We start from the raw sequence: 20063 nt of genomic DNA, 5'->3' as shown, positions 1-20063 counted from the left end.
TAGTAGTTATTACCAGATCGCAGTCCCACCAAAAACATAGGAGGGCTCCCTTTCCTCCATGCCCTCTGCTACATGTATTGTTTGTAGACTTTTTGTTCGTGGCGCCTCCTTGCCGTTTTGATTTCCAATTCTCTAACATTAGGAATGTTCAGCATCTTTTCATATGCCTCTTTTTAACACTATGAGTAAAATGTACCTCTGGAAATTGGCCTCCCAAAACTAGGCCCTGTTTTGAATTCCTTTCCTATTACCTGCTCCTGGGCATTTCGTGACGGCAGGGGTCTTTACAGGCTCACAGGCTTTGAGAATATGAAGTTCCCCTGAGCACCTGCTTTAAAGTTGTTGTTACTGGAAACGGCCAAAAGGCGGCAGGATTTTTTCATGCCCAGCTCTGGTTACACCTGCATGTACAGCCTAAGGGGAAGTCGTGTTCCTGGGTTGTGAATTAGTGGAATGTGTCAGCACAAACACCCAAGGGCTTGTATCTCATTACTTCATTTCCCCCCTCCCAGACAGGTCCTAACCCCTGCAAAACCCCAGTGCTGAGGGTGCTGTCCTACATGGGTGGGGTGACCCCAATGAAGGCAGCTGAAGGTGGGAAGGCCACCACCAGCAGACGTGGAGGCTAGGAGACTATTCAGAGCTCTTCCCGGCCAGAGGGTCCACCATCCTCTGGGTGCACTAGGTTGGCTTTAGCTGCGGGGACGGGGGGGGGGGGCGTTCTGCCTGGATCTGGAGATTGTGGTGACATCCCCAGGGGACCAGACACTCCAGGTCCAAGGGGAGCTCATTTGCTGGTACATCCTCCCCAGCTCCCTCAGGCCCAGAACACTCCAGCCTTGTGTTGCTGGCTGCCCAGGCTCCAGGGGTGTGACAGTAGCCCAGGTTCCTGAAGCCAACACGGAATAGAGGAGGCATTTTTCTCTTTTTATTGTATTTTGTTTTTACTTCTGATTTTAGTTTGGAGTATTGTACATTTACAGTGTTGTTTTTGTTTCCGGTGTACAGTGACGTGTTTCAGTTATGCAGATACATATATCTGTTCTCTCTCGGATTCTGTTCCCCTATTGGTTGTGACAGATTGTTGAGTAGAGTTCCTTGTGCTCCACAGAAGGTCCTTGTTGATTATCCATTTTATAAATATTAGTGTGTACAGGTTAATCCCAACCATGGCATTTGTCCCTCCCCCCATACTTTCCCCCTTGGTGACCCTAAGTTTCTTTTCTATGTCTGTGAGTCTGTTTCTGTTTTGTACGTTAGTTCACGCCTATCAATTTTTAGATTCCACCTCTTCGTGAAATCATATCTGTTCTTCTCTGACTTGCTTCACTTAGTATGATCTCTAGGTCCCTCCACCTTGCTGCCAATGGCATTATTTCATTCTTTTTTATGCCTGAGTGTTCAATCCATTATATATGTACCACATGTTCTCTCTCCATCCGCCTGTGGATGGAGATTGTGGTTGCTTCTGAACCTTGAGTGTTGTAGGTCTTGCTGTAGTCAGTGAATGTGCAAGTGTTGGCTTTCCAAGTATGGTTATCTGCAGATGTGTGCCCAGCAGTGGGCTTGCTGGGTCATGTGGTTGCTCTGTTTGTGGTGGTTTAAGGAGCTCTGTAGTGTTCTCCGTAGCGGCTCTACAAATTTACACCCCCCAGTGGTGCAGGAGCGCTCCCTTTTCTCCACACCCTCTCCAGCATTTATTGTTTGCAGACTTTCTGACAGGTGTGAGGTGATTGATAGCTTGTTGGAGTTTGATGTCTCTAATGATTAGTGATGTTGAGCATCTTTTGTTTTTTGGCATTCTGTATGTCTTCTTTGGGAAAATGTGTATTTAGATTTTCCACCCATATTTGGATTAGGTTGTTTTCTTGATATTGAGCTGCATGTATATTTTGGAGATTAATCTTTTGTCTGTTTCATTTGCAAATATTTTCTCCCATTCTGAGGGTTGTCTTTTCGTCTTGTTTATGGTTTGATTTGCTGTGCAAAGTCTTATGTTTCATTAGGTCCCATTGTTTGTTTTTATTTCCATTTCTCTAGGAGGTGGGTCAGAAAGGGTCTTGCTGTGATTGATGTCATAGAGTGTTCTGCCTTGTTTTCCTCTAAGAGTTTGATAGTGTCTGGCCTTACATTTAGGTCTTTAATCCATTTTGAGTTTCTTTTTGTGTATGGTGTTAGGAAGTGTTCTAATTTCCTTCTTTTACATGTAGCTGTCCAGTTTTCCCAGCCCACTTATTGAAGAGACTGTCTTTTCCCCATTGTACATCCTTTGCCTCCTTTGTCATACATAAGCTGACCATAGGTGCGTGGGTTTATCTCTGGGCTTTCTATCCTGTACAGTTGATCTATATTTCTGTTTTTGTACCAGTACCATACTCTCTTGCTTACTGTAGCTTTGTAGTATACTTTGAAGTTGGGGAGCCTGATTCCTCCAGCTGTTTTTCTTTCTCAAGATCGCTTTGGCTATTCGGAGTCTTTTGTGTTTCCTTATGAATTGTAAAGTTTTTTGTTCTAGTTCTGTGAAAAATGCCATTGGTAGTTTGATAGGTGTTGCATTGAATCTGTAGATTGCTTTGGGTAGTAGAGTCATTTTCACAATGTTGATTCTTCCAATCCAAGAACATGGTATATATCTCTCCATCTGTTGGTATCATCATCTTTAATTTCTTTCATCGGTGTCTTTTATAGTTTTCTGCATACAGGTCTGTTGCCTCCTTAGGTAGGTTTATTCCTGGGTATTTTATTCTTTTTGTTTGAGTGGTAAATGGGAGTCTTTGCTTAATTTCTCTGATTTTTCATTGTTAGTTTATAGGCATGCAAGAGATTGGAAGTGGGCTTCTTGACAGTGGGCCCTGTTTTGAATTCTTTTTTGAAGAATTCATTGTACCTCTGGAAGCGTGCAGATACAGTTCTTCACTAGTCAGCTCAATTTGGGTTTCTGGCTTTCTCTCCTATGAGTGTTCTTAGGTGAAAGGACCTGCTGTTAAGTTCTGTTTTGGGTTGAGGCACTTTTTTCAACTCTGAATATGCCACTGGCTGAGATCAGGTAGATAGGACAGCTGGTTTCTTTCCCTGCACTAGTGAGGCTGGAGCATCGGCTTCACAGCTGCCTGGATTCTCTGGTCAGGCTTGCTAGACAGTCAGGACTGGCTACTTGACTCAGCAGTAGGTGAGGCTAGAATTACCTTACTTGCCCTGGCAGTACCCAGCAGAATGGGATCCAGAGAATGCATGGCTTATTTTGGGGGGAGCTGAAGAGTCAAGAGTGTGCACTGAATTCCTGATCAGGTGAGGCCACCAGATTTGCTATGCAGACAGTGAATGCCACTGGCAGTGCCTTCTATTCCCGTGTTACCTTACACAGGGTTGTTGACCGGCTATGTGGCTTCGCTGGTTGGGCAGTCCAAAGGCTGTATTCAGTAGCAAGTGCAGCTATGGACTGGTGTGCTTTCCAGGGAAGCAGCTTTAAGGTTACTAATGCTTTGTTTGTGGTCTGGACTGAAGCCTACCTGTGCCCCAGCTTCCCTGTCAGAACAGACTCACTTGGGCCCTGCAGGTAGGAACTCAGGCTGTGGAGATCTGAGTGCTGGTTGTTGGAAGCCGTCTCTGGTCACAATCTGATTCTCAGCAGCTGGGCCTCACAGATTCAGCTGCGATCCTGGTGGAGCAAAACTGGAGTATCAGCACCTGCAAAGTGATGAGCACAATGCAGTGGGAGGGGGGAACAGGTGCTGGATGTCACTGGAGGGGCCAGAGCCTCAGGGGAGGCTGCTCCCTGGGGTACTGTGCCAGCCCCCAGAAGGGATGCCGGGATCAACATGTGGCCCCTTCTTACCTTCAAACACAGTCGGTCTCAGTGTCCATAGTGCAGGACACTTCAGCCTCACTGCTGTGTTGTAGGATTTGTTCACTGGTGTGTCTCTGAATAGCTGTTAGTTCTTCTTTTGAGGGAAAGTGAAGCTGTGAACAAGTTGTGTCACCATCTTCATGACATCACTCTCCATACTCCTCCTTTCTTACTCTGTGTGGATACTTTTTCCTTTACTTCCACTTTGGTGGGATTTCAGTGGGGGGAACCAAAGTAAGTTTACCCACAAGACTGTGAGCTGTAGCTCTTGCTGGAGATCTTTGCCCTCTTTAGAGAACCCAGGGAGGTATGGGCAGGGATACATACCTGTAACAATGTGTGTGCTGGCTTGCAGGTGACCCTGTGGAAGGAGTCGGTTGACGGGCAGTGGGTGTGCATCAGTGATGTCAACAAGGGCCAGGGTTCTGTGTCCACTTCAGTCACAGAGGGTCAGCAGAACGAGCAGTGACAAGACAGGCACAGCTTGCTCTCTACCTGCTGCCTCCAGGACTGCCCCTTTGTGGGCCAACTGACCACACAGCTGGGAGGAAGAACACCCAGCTCCCACAAGATCACTTCCTGGGAGTTGTTCAGAAATGCACCCAGGTTATCATCTGCCTTAACATGATTTGATATGGTTTGTAATTTACTGTCCAGCTGAACACACCTGTTCTGAGGGAAAAACAGCCGTCAGCTCTATTATTTAAGATATTGATATTGTTGGTCATTTTTATGTACCTTTTAGGTTCAGGCATCATTTGGGGGGGGTGGGGAATTGTTTCCAAAGTAATTAAATAAACTTGTACTGCTTATAATTCTTCCTGCATTTTTCTAACCCCTCCCTACAAAGCTCGTTTTACCTCTTGCTGGTTAGTGTCCTAGAACAGCATTACCAAGACCCAGGTCCCTATGGGCCTAGCTGAGTCCTGACCACAGAGCTGATCTGTCACTGTGTAAGTCCTTGTGACTCAGTTTATGCTGAAGGCACCATACAAAGCTACACTTGGCCTTCAGGGATGGGACTGCAGCCCCCAGCTCTGCTACTTATCCTGAGGCTGAGGCTAATAAAGTCTGCCCTGCACATACAGGGGAGTATCAACCATATCCCAAGAGTTTACAAGACTGAAGAGGAAAGCAGGCACAATTCACCTGGTTTTCTGCCCAGTCAGTGGAAGGAGTGGCTCACCGACACTAAAACAAGGATCACATCCAAGGGGAGGCCCTGGGACCCTGAACTGAAACAGCAGGTCACGGCAGTAGCTGAGACCTGTATGAATGGCATGAACTTGGAGCTTTCACACGTGAAGCAGCACAGCAAACCTGTGTAGGAACAAGCCCCCGACTTACTGGTGAGGAAACTGGCAAGAAGGTCAAGAGCCGCCCTGGGCCGTCCACCGCCACGTGCCAGAGGCAGCGTTGACATCCTAATCCGTCTCAGCTCAGAAATCAGAACTCTCAAGGCTGGAATCCGCAACCTGGTGCTGGGGCTCCTCAGCCGTAATCGAGGAGTGGAGCTCACGCCGGGCCTTTGTGTGCGCACACACCAAAGAAAGGTCAGGCCGCTCACTGCAGGAGGTTCTGTGCACAGCTAAGTGTGGACCCCTCTTCTGCCTGTTCTTTGTCCATTTTTCAGCAGCAGAATCCCTGTTGTGAAATAAATCTTACATCATAACATATAAAATTGGAAAAAGTGGAACTACGTTGGTTCAAGTGAGGACAGAGGGCCTGGCCCACAAGACCTCCCAAGGCATTCCGCAAAATCCTAGCCTGCACAGAACAATAGGAAAATTGCTGCTCCCTCCCTTCCATTATTCAGATGCGAAAAGAAAGGCCAAGGAAACACCTTTGCTTGGGCTTCTCAATGGACACAAATTACACTGAATTCTAGTTAGCTCTACGTATCTGCCTTCCTTAACAAGCTCCGTGCTCCCGAGGGCAGGCCTGGTCCTCCTTACAGTGCCATATACAAATGAATAATGAGAAGGGACTGGTCCCATGTCTCACAGTGGGTTAGTGATAGTTTATTGGGCTCCTGGCCATAGGCTGTGTTTATAGCTTACACCATCCCATCGAATAATCTGGAAGTAAATGAAATTACCACTGTCAACAGTTTATGCTTAGGGTGGTAACATGTTAGCCATTCCTGGGGTAAGGGAAATACCTCCAACTTGTTACAACAAAACAGGCCAACCAAGTGCAGTGCCATGTTGTGTCCATCTTCAGGGCAGTTGCCAAGCCCAAATGAGAGGAATGTAAGGGTAATTTAAAAGATATACAGAGAATTCTAGTTAGGGCAAGATGGCAGTAGCAGCCACACTGATTTTCAATCCTCTCACAAAAGCAAAGCAACTAGGATAGCAAAAGAAACCCCTGGATGACATTAAGGTAGCACCTCAAACTCTGAAACATCAAGGAGTAGGGCCAACCATTCATAAGGGGGAGATTTCCACTTCCACACATGAAGGATTCACAGCTCCAAGAGTTTCCCTCAAGCCATTAACAACTAGAAAAACACAAAATCCATGAAACAACTGCTTTCTGATGTAGGACAACAAGCAGTGTTTGGAAGAAGAGGAAAAAGTGGGCATGGGAAGGGAGCACCACAATGGCCGCAGCTTTCTTCCTGGAGGCAGTTCCCAGGAAAGGGCAGGGAAATCGAATCCAGTGCCGCCTCACTGAGTTAAAAAGACAGATGAGAGTTCAGAAAGGCAAAGGTAGCATTTACACAGCAGAGTACTAGAGAAGAGTGAGCTGCTCAGAGATAGCCAGCTCCTCGGATCTGCAGGAGGGTCTCCTAGACTTTTGACCAAGTACTAACCTGCTTACGGGAAGGGTGAAACTCTCGTGACCAAACAGCAGTGGGCCAAGCAATTCCTGGAACTCAACACAGGGCGAGTAGTTCACGTTCCCAAGAACCAGAGTGCAAAAGCCTCAGGATACAAAGGGCACTGGGTCGAGTCCTAAGAAAGATCATGCGTCAATGGTGTATCTTCAATGAGGTCTAGAGTAAAGGCTGCTCTGGACCTTAAAAGCAAGCCTTGAAAGCATCAAACTGATCCACCAATAATTTCACTTCTGCCAGATCAAAGCCCAACACTCTTTAAAGGAGTAACAAGAAAATTCAGCATGTGACAGCATACAATTTACAACATTCATCACCTAATCCAAAATTACTGGGCAGGCAAAAAAGCAAGCAAATGACCCATAACCAGGAGAGGAAAAAAGTGAGTAGCCACAGACTCAGAAAGGAGAGAGACCACGGAATTAGCAGATGACTACCTTAAAGACAGCTATTATAAATATGTTCAAGAATGTAAAGGAGGGCTTCCCTGGTGGCGCAGTGGTTGAGAGTCCGCCTGCCAATGCAGGGGACACGGGTTCGTGCCCCGGTCCGGGAAGATCCCACATGCCGCGGAGCAGCTGGGCCTGTAAGCCATGGCCGCTGAGCCTGCGCATCCGGAGCCTGTGCTCCGCAATGGGAGAGGCCACAGCAGTGAGAGGCCCGAGTTCCGCAAGAAAAAAAAAAGGAAGAAAAAAAAAAAATGAATGTAAAGGATAATGAACATAAGAAAAATGGGAGATATAAGAAAGTTGCAAATGGAGTCTCTAGAAATGAACAATTCAATATCTGGAGTGAAAAATACCCTGGATGGGAGTAAAAGCACATTAGACACTGACAGGAAACATCAGTACATGTGAAGACAGCAATAGAAACTATGCAAACTGAAGCACAGGGAGAAAAGCACACAAGACAAAACAAAACAAACACAGAGACTCCAGTATTAAGTAGTCTCAAATATGTGTCAGTTGGATTCCAAAGGAGACAGAAAAATATGTTTAGAGAAACAGCCAAAATTTATCAGCTGGATTTGAACTATAACCCTACAGATTCTAGGAAATTAAAGAACCCCAAGCAGAAGAAAATACACATACAATAATAATACTGAACTTTCTTAAAAATTATATAAGCAGCCAGAAAAAAAGAAGACATATTACATACACAGGAACAAATATAAGAATGACAGCCAACTTCTCATTAGAAATTATACAAATCAGACTTCCCTGGTGAAGCAGTGCTTAACAATCTGCCTGCCAGTGCAGGGGACACACATTCAAGACCTGGTCCGCGGAGATCCCACAGGCCGTGGAACAGCAAAGCCTGTGCGCCACAACTTATCCTGAGCTCTAGAGCCCATAAGCCACAACTACTGAAGCCCGCACGCCCAGAGCCTGTGCTCCGCAATGAGAGAAGCCACTGCAATGAGAAGCCCGTGCACCGCAACAAAGAGTAGCCTCTGCTCGCCACAACTAGACAAAGCCCGCTCGGAGCAATGAAGACCCAACGCAGCCAAAAATAATAAATAAAATAAATTTATATTAAAAAAAACTGGTTCTAGAACAAAAAATTTCAGATAAAGTAGACTTTAGAACAAGAAATACTTATAAGGGATAAAAAGAGGCATAATAATAAAAGGGTCAGTTCATCAAGAAGGCAACAATCCTAAAGATGTATGCACTTAAAATAGAGCTTCAAAATATGTGAAACAAAAACTCACAGAACTGAAGTCAGTTACAATTCCAGCTGGAGATCTCAACACTCCTCTTTCAGTAGCAGAAAAAATAGGACACTAGAAAACAGTAAAGTTACAGAATACATAAACAAACCTAGCAATCAATTTGACCTAACAGGCACTCATAGAACATTCTACCCAGCAACACTTAAACGCATTCAAGTACATCTGGAACACTCATCGAGACACACTAATTTCTGGACCCTAAAACAAACTTTAACAAATCTAACAGAATTAAAATTATCTACAACATATTCTCACACTATAATGGAAGTAACCTAGAAACCAATAATAGAATACTTGGAAAATCCTCAAATATTTGGAAATTTAAGCAATACATCTAAATTACTCATGGGTGAAAGAAAAAAAATCACAATAAAAATACTTACCTATAGAGGAAAGGAGGAACAGAATGCAGGGGACAAGAATGGAAGATAACAGTCTCTGCATGTACCTTGTCTTATACCATTGACTTGGGAACCACGTAATGTTTAATAATTAACAAGTAAAGGGGAAAAAATCCCTAAAAACTGAAAAAACAACTGGATGGAATGTTAGGTATATATCAAGCCCATGGCATAACCACACAAAGAAAACATTTAACTCATTTGACCGTATATTCCTAAGACTGCGTTTAGTAGTTTTATGGTTTGTAGTAATTGTCGTAGTCTTATTTTGAAAGTATTATGTTGATACGGTAAGATACAGCAAGACAGAAGTAATTTTGTTAATGTAATTAGAAACCAAGATTTTTAAGATAAAGGAAGGAATTTAAGTATAAAACCCAAGAAGTGAAAGCACTGTGACCTTAAGCTTTACTTGGAAATAACAGTATTAACTCATGACCTATTTTTCTCCTTCTAAAAACTATGTTTTTATCATCTATGCACTGAAAAGGCCTAGAAGCAATACTAGTAGTTACCATCCAGACTGTGGTCTTTAAAAACTATTTCCCGGGGAGGGGGAAGGGTAAACTGTGACAAAGTGGAAAAGTGACATGGACATTTATACAATACCAAATGTAAAACCGATAGCTAGTGGGAAGCAGCCGCATGGCACAGGGAGATCAGCTTGGTGCTTTGTGACCACCTAGAGGGGTGGGATAGGGAGGGTGGGAGGGAGGGAGACGCAAGAGGAAAGAGATATGGGAACATATGTATACGTATAACTGATTCACTTTGTTATAAAGCAGAAACTAACACACCATTGTAAAGCAATTATACCCCGATAAAGATGTAAAAAAAAAACTATTTCCCACTAAAAGAAACCAAAACTTCTTCAAGAAATGGCAAATTAAGGTCAGAAGCAGGGATGAGGCCAGGATTTCTTAATGAGAAAGAAAGAAAACAAACTATTAAAAACGATAGGGTTGTGTCAAAAGCACACAGGAATAAACTCTGGAAGCATCAAAAAGAAAATAACTGTAATGGATTGAAACACTTATATTTTAAGAAAACAATCCATGAGATTGGTTCAAGATGGCGGAGTAGAAGGACGTGAGCTCACTCCCTGTCGTGAGAGCACCGGAATCACAACTAATCACTGCTGAACAATCAAGGACAGGAAGACACTAGAACTCACCAAAAAAGATACCCCACATCCAAAGACAAAGGAGGAGCCGCAATGGGACAGGAGGAGGGGCGCTATCACAATACAATCAAATCCCGTAACTGCTGGGTGGGTGACTCACAAACTGGAGAACACTTACACCACAGAAGTCCACCCACTGGAGTGAAGGTTCTGAGCCCCACGTCACGTTTCCCGACCTGGGGGTCCGGCAATGGGAGGAGGAATTCCTAGAGAACCAGACGCTGAAGGCTAGCGGGATTTGATTGCAGGACTCCGCCAGGACTGGGGGAAACAGAGACTCCCCTCTCGGAGGGCACACACAAAGTAGTGTGCGCATCAGGACCCAGGGGAAGGAGCAGTGACCCCACAGGAGACTGAACCAGACCTACTGGCCAGTGTTGGAGGGTCTCCTGCAGAGGCGGCGGGTGGATGTGTCTCACCGTGAGGACAAGGACACTGGCAGCAGAAGTTCTGGGAAGTGCTCCTTGGCCTGAGCCCTCCCAGAGTCAAGCATTAGCCCCACCAAAGAGCAAGTAGGCTCCAGTGTTGGCTCGCCTCAGGCCAAACAACCAACAGGGAGGGAACCCAGCCCCACCCATCAGCAGACAAATGGATTAAACTTTTACTGAGCTCTGCCCACCAGAGCAACACCCTGCTCTACCCACCACCATTCCCTCCCATCAGGAAGCTTGCACAAGCCTCTTAGATACACTCATCCACCAGAGGGCAGACAGCAGAAACAAGAAGAACCACAGTTCTGTAGCCTGTGGAAGGAAAACCACATTCACAGAAAGATAGAAAAACGGAAAGGCAAAGGACTTTGTACCAGATGAAAGAACAAGATAAAACCCCAGAAAAACAACTAAATGAAGTGGAGACAGCCAACCTTCCAGAAAAAGACTGCAGAACGATAGTGAAGATGATCCAGGACCTCGAAAAAAGAATGAAGGCAAAGATCGAAAAGATGCAAGAATTGTTTAGCAAAGACCTAGAAGAATTAAGGAACAAACAGAGATGAACAATACAATAGCTGAAATGGAAAATACACTAGAAGGACTCAATAGCAGAATAACTGAGGCAGAAGAACGGATAAGTGACCTGGAGGACGGAATGGTGGGATTCACTGCTGTGGAACAGAATAAAGAAAAAAGAAATGAAAGCAAATGAAGACAGCCTAAGAGACCTGTGGGACAACATTAAACACAACAACATTCGCATTGTAGGGCTTTCAGAAGGAGAAGAGAGAAAGGACCCGAGAAAACACTTGAAGAGATTATAGTCAAAAACTTCCCTAACATGGGAAAGGAAATAGCCATCCAAGTCCAGGAAGCACAGAGAGTCCCAGGCAGGACAAACCCAAGGAGAAACATGCCAAGACACAGAGTAATCAAATTGACAAAACTTAAAAACAAAGAAAAATTATTCAAAGCAGCAAGGGAAAAACGACAAATAACATACAAGGGAACTCCCATAAGGTTAACAGCTGATTTCTCAGCAGAAACTCTACAAGCCAGAAGGGAGTGGCACGATATAATTAAAGTGATGTAAGGGAACAACCTACAACCAACATTACTCTACCCAGCAAGTATCTCATTCAGATTCAACAGAGAAATCAAAAGCTTTACAGACCAGCAAAAGCTAAGAGAATTCAGCGCCACCAAACCAGCTCAACAGCAAATGCTAAAGGAACTTCTCTAAGTGGGAAACACAAGAGGAGAAAAGGACCTATAAAAACAAACCCACAACAATTAAGAAAATGGTTATGGGAACATACATATCGATAATTACCTTAAACGTGAATGGATTAAATGCTCCAACCAAAAGACACAGGCTCACTGAATGGTTACAAAAACAATACCCATATATGCTGCCTACAAGAGACCCATTTCACACCTAGGGACACGTACAGACTGACGGTGAGGGGATGGAAAAAGATATTCCATGCAAATGGAAATCAAAAGAAAGCTGGAGTAGTAATACTCATATCAGATAAAACAGACTTCAAAATAAAGATTGTTACTAGAGACAAGGAAGGACAGTACATCATGATCAAGGGATCAATCCAAGAAGAAGATATAATAATTATAAATATATATGCACCCAACATAGGAACACCTCAATACACAAGGCAACTGCTAACAGCTATAAAAGAGGAAATTGACACTAACACAATAATAGTGGGGGACTTTAACACCGCACTTACACCAATGGACAGATGATCCAGACAGAAAATTAATAAGGAAACACAAGCTTTAAATGACACAAAAGACCAGACAGATTTCATTCATATTTATAGGACATTCCATCCAAAAACAGCAGATTACATTTCTTCTCAAGTGCACATGGAACGTTCTCCAGGATACATCACGTCTTGGGTCACACATCAAGCCTTGGTAAATTTAAGAAAACTGAAATCATATCAAGCATCTTTTCCGACCTCAACACTATGAGATTAGAACTCAATTACAGGGGGAAAAAAACGTAAAAAAACACAAACACATGGAGGCTGAACAATACGTTACTAAATAACCAAGAGATCACTGAAGAAATCAAAGAGGAAATCAAAAAATACCTAGAGACAAATCACAATGAAAACACGACGATCCAAAACCTATGGGACGCAGCAAAAGGAGTTCTAAGAGGGAAGTTTATAGCAATACAAGCCTACCTCAAGAAACAAGAAAAATCTCAAATAAACAATCTAACCCTACAACTAAAGGAACCAGAGAAAGAAGAACAAACAAAACCCAAAGTCAGTAGAAGGAAAGAAATCATAAAGACCAGAGCAGAAATAAATGACATAGAAACAAAGAAAACATTAGCAAAGATCAATAAAACTGAAAGCTGGTTCTTTGAGAAGATAAACAAAATTGATACACCTTTAACCAGACTCCTCAGGAAATAGAGTGAGAAGACTCCAATCAATAAAATTAGAAATGAAAAAGGAGAAGTTACAACAGACACCACAGAAATAGAAAGCATCATAAAAGGCTACTACAAGCAACTCTAAGTGAATAAAATGGACAACCTGGAAGAAGTGGACCAATTCTAAGGAAGGTATAACCTTCCAAGCCTGAACCAGGAAGATACAGAAAAGATGAACAGACCAGTCACAAGTAAGGAAATTGAAACTGTGATTAAAAATGTTCCAACAAAAAAAGTCCAGGACCAGATGGCTTCACAGGTGAATTCTATCAAACATTTAGAGAAGAGCTAACACCCATCCTTCTCAAACTCTTCCAAAAAATTGCAGAGGAAGGAACCCTCCCAAACTCATTCTATGAGTCCACCATCACCCTGATACCAAAACCAGACAAAAATACTACAAAAAAAGAAAATTACAGACCAATATCACTGATGAATATAGATGCAAAAATCCTCAGCAAAATACTAGCAAACATAATCCAACAACACATTAAACGGATCATACGCCATGATCAAGTGGGGTTTATGCCAGGGATGAAAGGATTCTTCAATATATGCAAATCAATCAACGTGATACACCATATTAACAAATTGAAGAAGAAAAACATGATCATCTCAATAGATGCAGAAAAAGCTTCTGAAAAACTCAACACCCATTTATGATAAAAACTCTCCAGAAAGTGGGCAAAGAGGAAACCGACCTCAACATAATCAAGCCCATTTACGACAAACCCACAGCAAACATCATTCTCAATGGTTAAAAACAGAAAGCATTTCCTCTAAGATCAGGAACAAGACAAGCATGTCCACTCTCACCACTATTAGCATAATTTTGGAAGCCCTAGCCACGGCAATCAGGGAAGAAAAAGAAATAAAAAGAATACAAATTGGAAAAGAGGTAAAACTGTGACTGTCTGCAGATGACATGATACTATACATAATCTTAAAGATGCCACCAGAAAACTACTAGTGCTCATCAATGAATTTGGTAAAGTTGCAGGATACAAAAGTAATGCACAGAAATCTCTCTCATTCCTAGACACTAGCAATGCAAGACCAGAAAGAGAAATTAAGGAAACAATCCCATTCACCAGTGCAACAAAAAGAATAAAATACCTAGGAATAAACCTACCTAAGGAGGTAAAAGACCTGTACTCAGAAAACTGTAAAACACTGATGAAAGAAATCAAAGATGACACAAACAGATGGACAGATATACCATGTTCTTGGATTGGAAGAATCAATACTGTGAAAATTACTATACTACCCAAAGCAATCTACAGATTCAATGCAATCCTTTTCAAATTACCAGTGGCATTTTTTTTACAAAACTAGGACAAAAAAATCTTAAAATGTGTATGGAGACACAAAAGACCCTGAATAGCCAAAGCAATCTTAAGGGAAGAAAACGGAGCTGGAGGCATCAGACTCCCTGACTTCAGACTATACTACAAAGCTACAGTAATCAAGAAAATATGGTACTGGCACAAAGACAAAAATATAGATCAACGGAAAAGGATAGAAAGCCCAGAGATAAACCCACGCAGCTATGGTCAACTAATCTATGATAAACGAGGCAAAGATATACAATGGAGAAAAGACAGTCTCTTCAATAACTGGTTTGGGAAAACTGGACAGCTACATGTAAAAAAATGAAATCAGGGCCTCCCTGGTGGCGCAGTCGTTGGGAGTCCGCCTGCCGATGCAGGGGACACAGGTTCATGCCCTGGTCCGGGAGGATCCCACATGCCACGGAGCGGCTGGGCCCATGAGCCATGGCCACTGAGCCTGCGCGTCCGGAGCCTGTGCTCCGTAACGGGAGAGGCCACAGCAGTGAGAGGCCCGCGTACCACAAAATAAAAAAAAGAATGAAATCAGAACACTCCCTAACACCATACACAAAAATAAACTCAGAATGGATTACAGACCTAACTGTAAGACCGGACACCATAAAACTCTTAGAGGAAAACATAGAAAGAACACTCTTGGACATAAATCACAGCAAGATCTTTTTTGATCCACCTCCTAGAGTAATGGAAATAAAAACAAAAATAAACAAATGGGACCTAATGAAACTTCAGAGCTTTTGCAAAGCAAACGAAACTACAAACAAGACCAAAAGACAACCCTCAGAATGGGAGAAAATATTTGCAAACGAACCAACAGACAAAGGATTAATCTCCAAAATATATAAACAGCTCATGCAGCTCAATATTAAAAAAATAAACAGGGCTTCCCTGGTGGCGCAGTGGTTGAGATTCCGCCTACCGATGCAGGGGACACAGGTCCGTGCCGCAGTCCGGGAAGATCCCACATGCCGCGGAGCGGCTGGGCCCATGACCAATGGCCGCTGAGCCTGTGCATCCAGAGCCTGTGCTCCACAATCAAAACCCAATAAAAAAATGAGCAGACCTAAATAGACATTTCTCCATAGAAGACATACAGATGGCCAAGAAGTACGTGAAAAGGTGCTCAACATCACTAATTATTAGAGAAATGCAAATCAAAACTACAATGAGGTTATCACCTCACACCAGTTAGAATGGGCATTATCAGACAATCTACAAACAACAAATGCTGGACAGGGTGTGGACAAAAGGGAACCCTCTTGCACTGTTGATGTGAATGTAAATTGATAACAGCCACTATGGAGAACAGTATGGAGGGTCCTTAGAAAACTAAAACTAGAATTACCATATGACCCAGCAATCCCACTCCTGGGCAGACCCAGAGAAAACTGTAATTCAAAATGACACACGCACCCCAATGTTCATTGCAGCACTATTTACAATAGCCAGGTCATGGAAGCAACCTAAATGCCCATCGACAGATGAATGGATAAAGAAGATGTGGTGCATATATACAATGGAATATTACTCAGCCAGAAAAAGGAATGAAATTGGGTCATTTGTAGAGACCTGGATGGATCTAGAGACTGTCCTTATTTTGAACATTAATAAGTAGAAAAAAATGATGCCTTTCCTTTACAAACTGTATATCAAGGTGATAAAATAATTGCTGAAGGAAAAACTGGTAATAAATGTAGAAAGGAACAATAGAAAAAGAATCAGGTTGAGGTAAGGGGGTTGTTGTAGGGTAAGAGAGTGTGTTTTATCAGTTAAAGTTACACACTGAAGATTTTAAGGCTGCAGTTACATGATTGCTGAGATTTGCTTTTAGAATATTCCTCCCAAAGGAAAAAGAGTATGTGGGGCAAATACACGAAGCAAGATGCTGATAAATGTTGGAACTGATGATGAATGCTTGTGGAGACTCACTGTATTACTCTCTCTGCTTTCATTGTAAGGTTGAAATTTTCCAGAATAAGTTCAGATATACATGGTGAGAGTTTATCTTACATATGGCCAAATTTTCTTCTGGAAACATTATTTTATAATCAGAAAGGAAGTGCCTCAGATACTTGTTCAGTATCTGAGAAATACAGATTCTCACGCCCCACTGCAGACTTACTGGATCAGAATCCGAAGATGAGACATAAAAAAGACTGCTTTCTTACCGCTTCCCCTATGCATCCACTGCGCCTGCACCCAGCGGTGAGATGAGATGACCCTACAGGCCTCATCCTGAGATCCTAGGGCTCTTAGCCATCCCTAGACTGCGCTACCTGTAGCTCTGAGAACAGTTTCAGCACAGTGGTTGGCGGGCGGTGCAGGGAGTCAAGCTACAGAGTGTGGAGGGGCCACTACCCATAAGGGACAGGATACAGGGACAGGAACTTCTGCCTGGACACGGTAGCATGAGGGCAAGAAGGCATCAATAGACCCTTCCAGGATTAGAGAGACCTGGGCATATTTTAACGCTGAGGGCAAAAGCTGGTGGAGAGAAAGACTGAAGATAGGAGACCAATACTGGGGGCTCCAGCCCCACGATGGCAGGAGAACAGGGAAGCCCCAGTGGGAGAGGTTGTGTTTGGAGCAGGAGGGATGAGACAGCACTGGGCTAAGGATGTGGAAGTTGTAAGAGTGACACCCATGATGATCTAGAGCTCGTCCAGTGCAGTAGCCATGAGCCACAAGTAGCTGCTGAGCACTGGAAATGTGGCTGGTCTGAACTGAAACGTGCTGTGAAAATATAATACACAATGGATTTTGAAAATTTAGTAAAAAGAAAACCAGTGCCAAATATCTAAATCATTTATAACACTGATTACATGTCAAATTGATAGTATTTTGAATATATTACAGTATATTATTAAAATGGATTTTCTCTGTTTCATTTTCATTTTTTAATGGGACTCCTAAGGAATTGTTAATGGCATGACTGGCATGATACTTCTAGTGATCGATGCTGTTCTACAAGTTATGGAAGCCAGAACAAGGAGAAAAAAATAAGCCCCACCAAAGAGCCCTATCTATCTCAAAAAATGAAACCCGTTTCTATTACCCCAGAACCTGCCTCATTCAGACCAAGGTTTGGCCAAATTCATGAAAAAACTCCCTGCTCAGCCAGCTACTTAACAGCACAAACAGAATGACTGTGGACTGTGTACACAATTTGTTCTCAGACACCACTGACATACAGCAGTTAATTCGGTGATGATGCGCCCTTATCTGTGGATGAGGCCAGGCCCTCAAGGCCCTGCTGTGGGAAGGAAACCACCAACCAGCAAGCAATCCAGAGGAAGGTTCAGAGAAGAAGACAAATGGACAGACTGGCCTTGGCATTATCCACATTCAAAGGAGGGGAAACACGTGCTGAGGCCAAGTCAGTCCTCCCCACCCCGAGCCACACAGTCCTCCTCAAAGGCCTCTGGGCTCAGGTCTGCGTGCGTCCCCACCCCAGCCTACACCCCGTCCACAGCCGGGGGTGGGCAGCGAGGTACTTTCTGGGTGCCACCTCCCCCTCCCTCAGTGGCGCTGGCATCCTTCCTTCCTCCCCCAACCAGCCTCCGCTCTGCGGGATGTGCTTCGGGTGCTTTCCAGCCCGCAGGCCACCTTTCTGCTCCGGAAGAGTACACAGCAGCCGGCATGGGTGTTTGCCTGCGGGGTGTTATCTAAGATCAACACTGGCAGTTCCTGTCTCCACGGCCGGGACTGAAGGAGGCCTCACATCTCAGTGGGGCCTGGTCACCATAGTCCGTTTGGGGTTTTTGGGGGCGGGGGGGCAGGGCGGGCCACGCTCTGAAAAAGCTGCAGGCCTTCTCTAGCATCTCCCCACCTGCTCCACCTTCAGCCCTTCTGAGCCCCGAGGCCAAGAGGCATCATCTCAGGTGGCCCGCAAGGGCGAAGGCCTCCAGGTGACACACTTACACTCTGCTGGGACTGCGGGAGGATTCCGGCCCCCGCCCCAGTGCACTGGTGGTGAGAAGTTTTCCAGCAGGAGGTACTCAGTCCCCACATTCTACTGAGGGGCTCAGTCCAGCCCCTCCCGGGCACCCACTGTCCCTAGAGTCTCCACAAGGGTCAAGTGCCCCCGACGACCATCTCAGTCAGGCGGTCATCGGATGACCAGCGTTCTGCTGGCTCCCCTGCCCCATCCCGTCGTGCTCAGGAGCCTGGCTAGGCGTCCAGGCACTGCCACTCAGGGCTGCGTGGCTTTGGGGAAAGTGTGGTCCCTGTGGCATTCAGGTTTTCTCCCCATTCTGTTTGTGCAGCCTCCCAGGTCTTTAAGGTCATGTCCTGTCACTCCTCTGCTCAAAAGCCTTCAGTGGCCTCCCTCTTCCAGATCAGGCCCAAACTCCTTGGGCCCCCAGCTTCCAAACTGTGCTCATCCCAACCCCGTACCTCCTCCTAGGCCTTTCCCTACAACCCGCCCCATTGCCACCCTCCTCCGAGCAGCCAGCCTTCTCACTGGGGCCACACACAGTCTGCACCCACGCCTGCTGTTCCCCTCCGCTCCTGCCCCTCTGCCTGCAGCGGTGCCCTCCCTTCAGAGCCCTGCTCCTCTTCCGCCGCCTGGATCACGGAGCCCTTCCTACCCTCCCAGCCCGAGCCCAGCCAGAAGTGAGCTCCTCCTCTGAAACGCTAGAACGTCTACACAGACAGCTCACCGAGCCCTTAGGAGTCACCACCTGGGCATCCTGTGGGATGAGCCGCTGCGGGCGCGTAAGGAATCCCCCACGTGGTTGATGCGCTCTTCGTCCGCGAACATCTGACGTGGCAAAGGCTGGCCAGGGTACAAAACACAGTTGTCACCTGCACGGTACTTGACAGGTTACAAAGGATTTCACACCCATCACCTCAGTTAATCCTCAAGCCCCTGTGAGAGGCAGCCGTGAGCAGGGGGACGCTCAGTGATCTGCGTAAGGCCAATCTGTGTGTGGTCACCTGTGGCAGCACCAGGTCCCGGCTCTCCTGCCCCCAGGGCACTCTGCTCCCTCTCAGAACCTGGCTGGGCGAGGGGAGAAAGGCCCGCACATTACGAAAGACCAAGCTGAGCAGAGCCATCACCACCACCCAAAAGAAGGGATTGGACACTTGCCCCTTATTGTTGCCCTCAGTTTGTATTGGGTTGATTGCATCCCTGTGGGTCTCCTTTACACACTCGTCCATCCCCTGTATTTCTTGGGAGTTGGTAATTGAAACTACAGCATCTATAGACTCAGGTTTTTTTTGCAAGGTGGAGCATGTGATTCTACCAAGAGTTACAGAAAAGTAAGACTTTTCTTATTTGCTTGTTTCTTATTACCAAATGAATATTCAACCTAAGCACTAAAAATAATTACAAAGAAGAAAAAAATAGCATATGTCCTTCCAGATAGTTGGCTGTCTATATTTGTTGTATTTTTATCTTGTATTTTTTCCATAAAATGGGATCATACTACACATTTAAAAAAAAAAAAAAAGACTGGAGTTCAGCCCCTGTTGGAGATGGTCTCTGCCCTGCTCCCCTGCAGTTTCCTCATCTGAATAATGGGGCTTCCCTCTCGGACGTGTGAGAGTTCCATGAGCCAGCGTCCCATGTGCTCGGGGTCTGTGGGAGCCAGAGCAGCATCCCTCATGGAGAGCAGCGAGCGCAGGGGCAGGACAAGCTCCTGAGTTCGAGTGAGGATACCTCATTCTATCCCGGAAGGAAGGGAGTGGCAGAAGGGCCAGTAAGCCAAGGCCGCAGAGCAGCAAAGCCAGACCAGACCCAGGGCCACTCTCCTCCCTCCCACCTAAACCAGGGCCAGGCACGCTTGCAGAGAGGAG

At 45.0% G+C, this 20063-nt stretch overlaps 1 protein-coding gene and 1 long non-coding RNA gene across 4 annotated transcripts in view; one reads left to right on the top strand and one right to left on the bottom strand.

The window, feature by feature from the left end:
• The window catches only part of SEC13 (SEC13 homolog, nuclear pore and COPII coat complex component), a 54098-nt gene extending 49436 nt beyond the window's left edge, over window positions 1-4662 (top strand). For both annotated transcript variants that reach the window (XM_029241842.1, XM_029241843.1), the window contains one exon: window positions 4203-4662. In XM_029241842.1, the coding sequence (XP_029097675.1) occupies window positions 4203-4316 (114 nt within the window). In that variant the 3' untranslated portion in view covers window positions 4317-4662. The remainder of the gene's footprint in view (window positions 1-4202) is intronic.
• On the bottom strand, window positions 2766-19320 carry LOC114906902. Of its 2 annotated transcripts, XR_003796563.1 has the most exons (6): window positions 19200-19320; window positions 18923-19038; window positions 8404-8475; window positions 6666-6807; window positions 3836-5491; window positions 2766-3687 (listed from the first exon to the last, which is right to left on the bottom strand). It is a non-coding gene; the product is annotated as an uncharacterized LOC114906902 (long non-coding RNA). The 2 variants fall into 2 exon arrangements; XR_003796564.1 differs by lacking the exon at window positions 19200-19320 and having other exon boundaries at window positions 2766-3658; window positions 18923-19018.
• Between the last annotated feature and the right edge of the window lie 743 nt (window positions 19321-20063).

The sequence above is a fragment of the Monodon monoceros genome, unplaced genomic scaffold, assembly GCF_005190385.1.
Source record: "Monodon monoceros isolate NGI ecotype Baffin Bay Population unplaced genomic scaffold, NGI_Narwhal_1 Super_Scaffold_3, whole genome shotgun sequence".
NCBI classification, from domain to species: domain Eukaryota; kingdom Metazoa; phylum Chordata; class Mammalia; order Artiodactyla; family Monodontidae; genus Monodon; species Monodon monoceros.
This window is presented reverse-complemented; position numbering and strand designations above follow the sequence as displayed.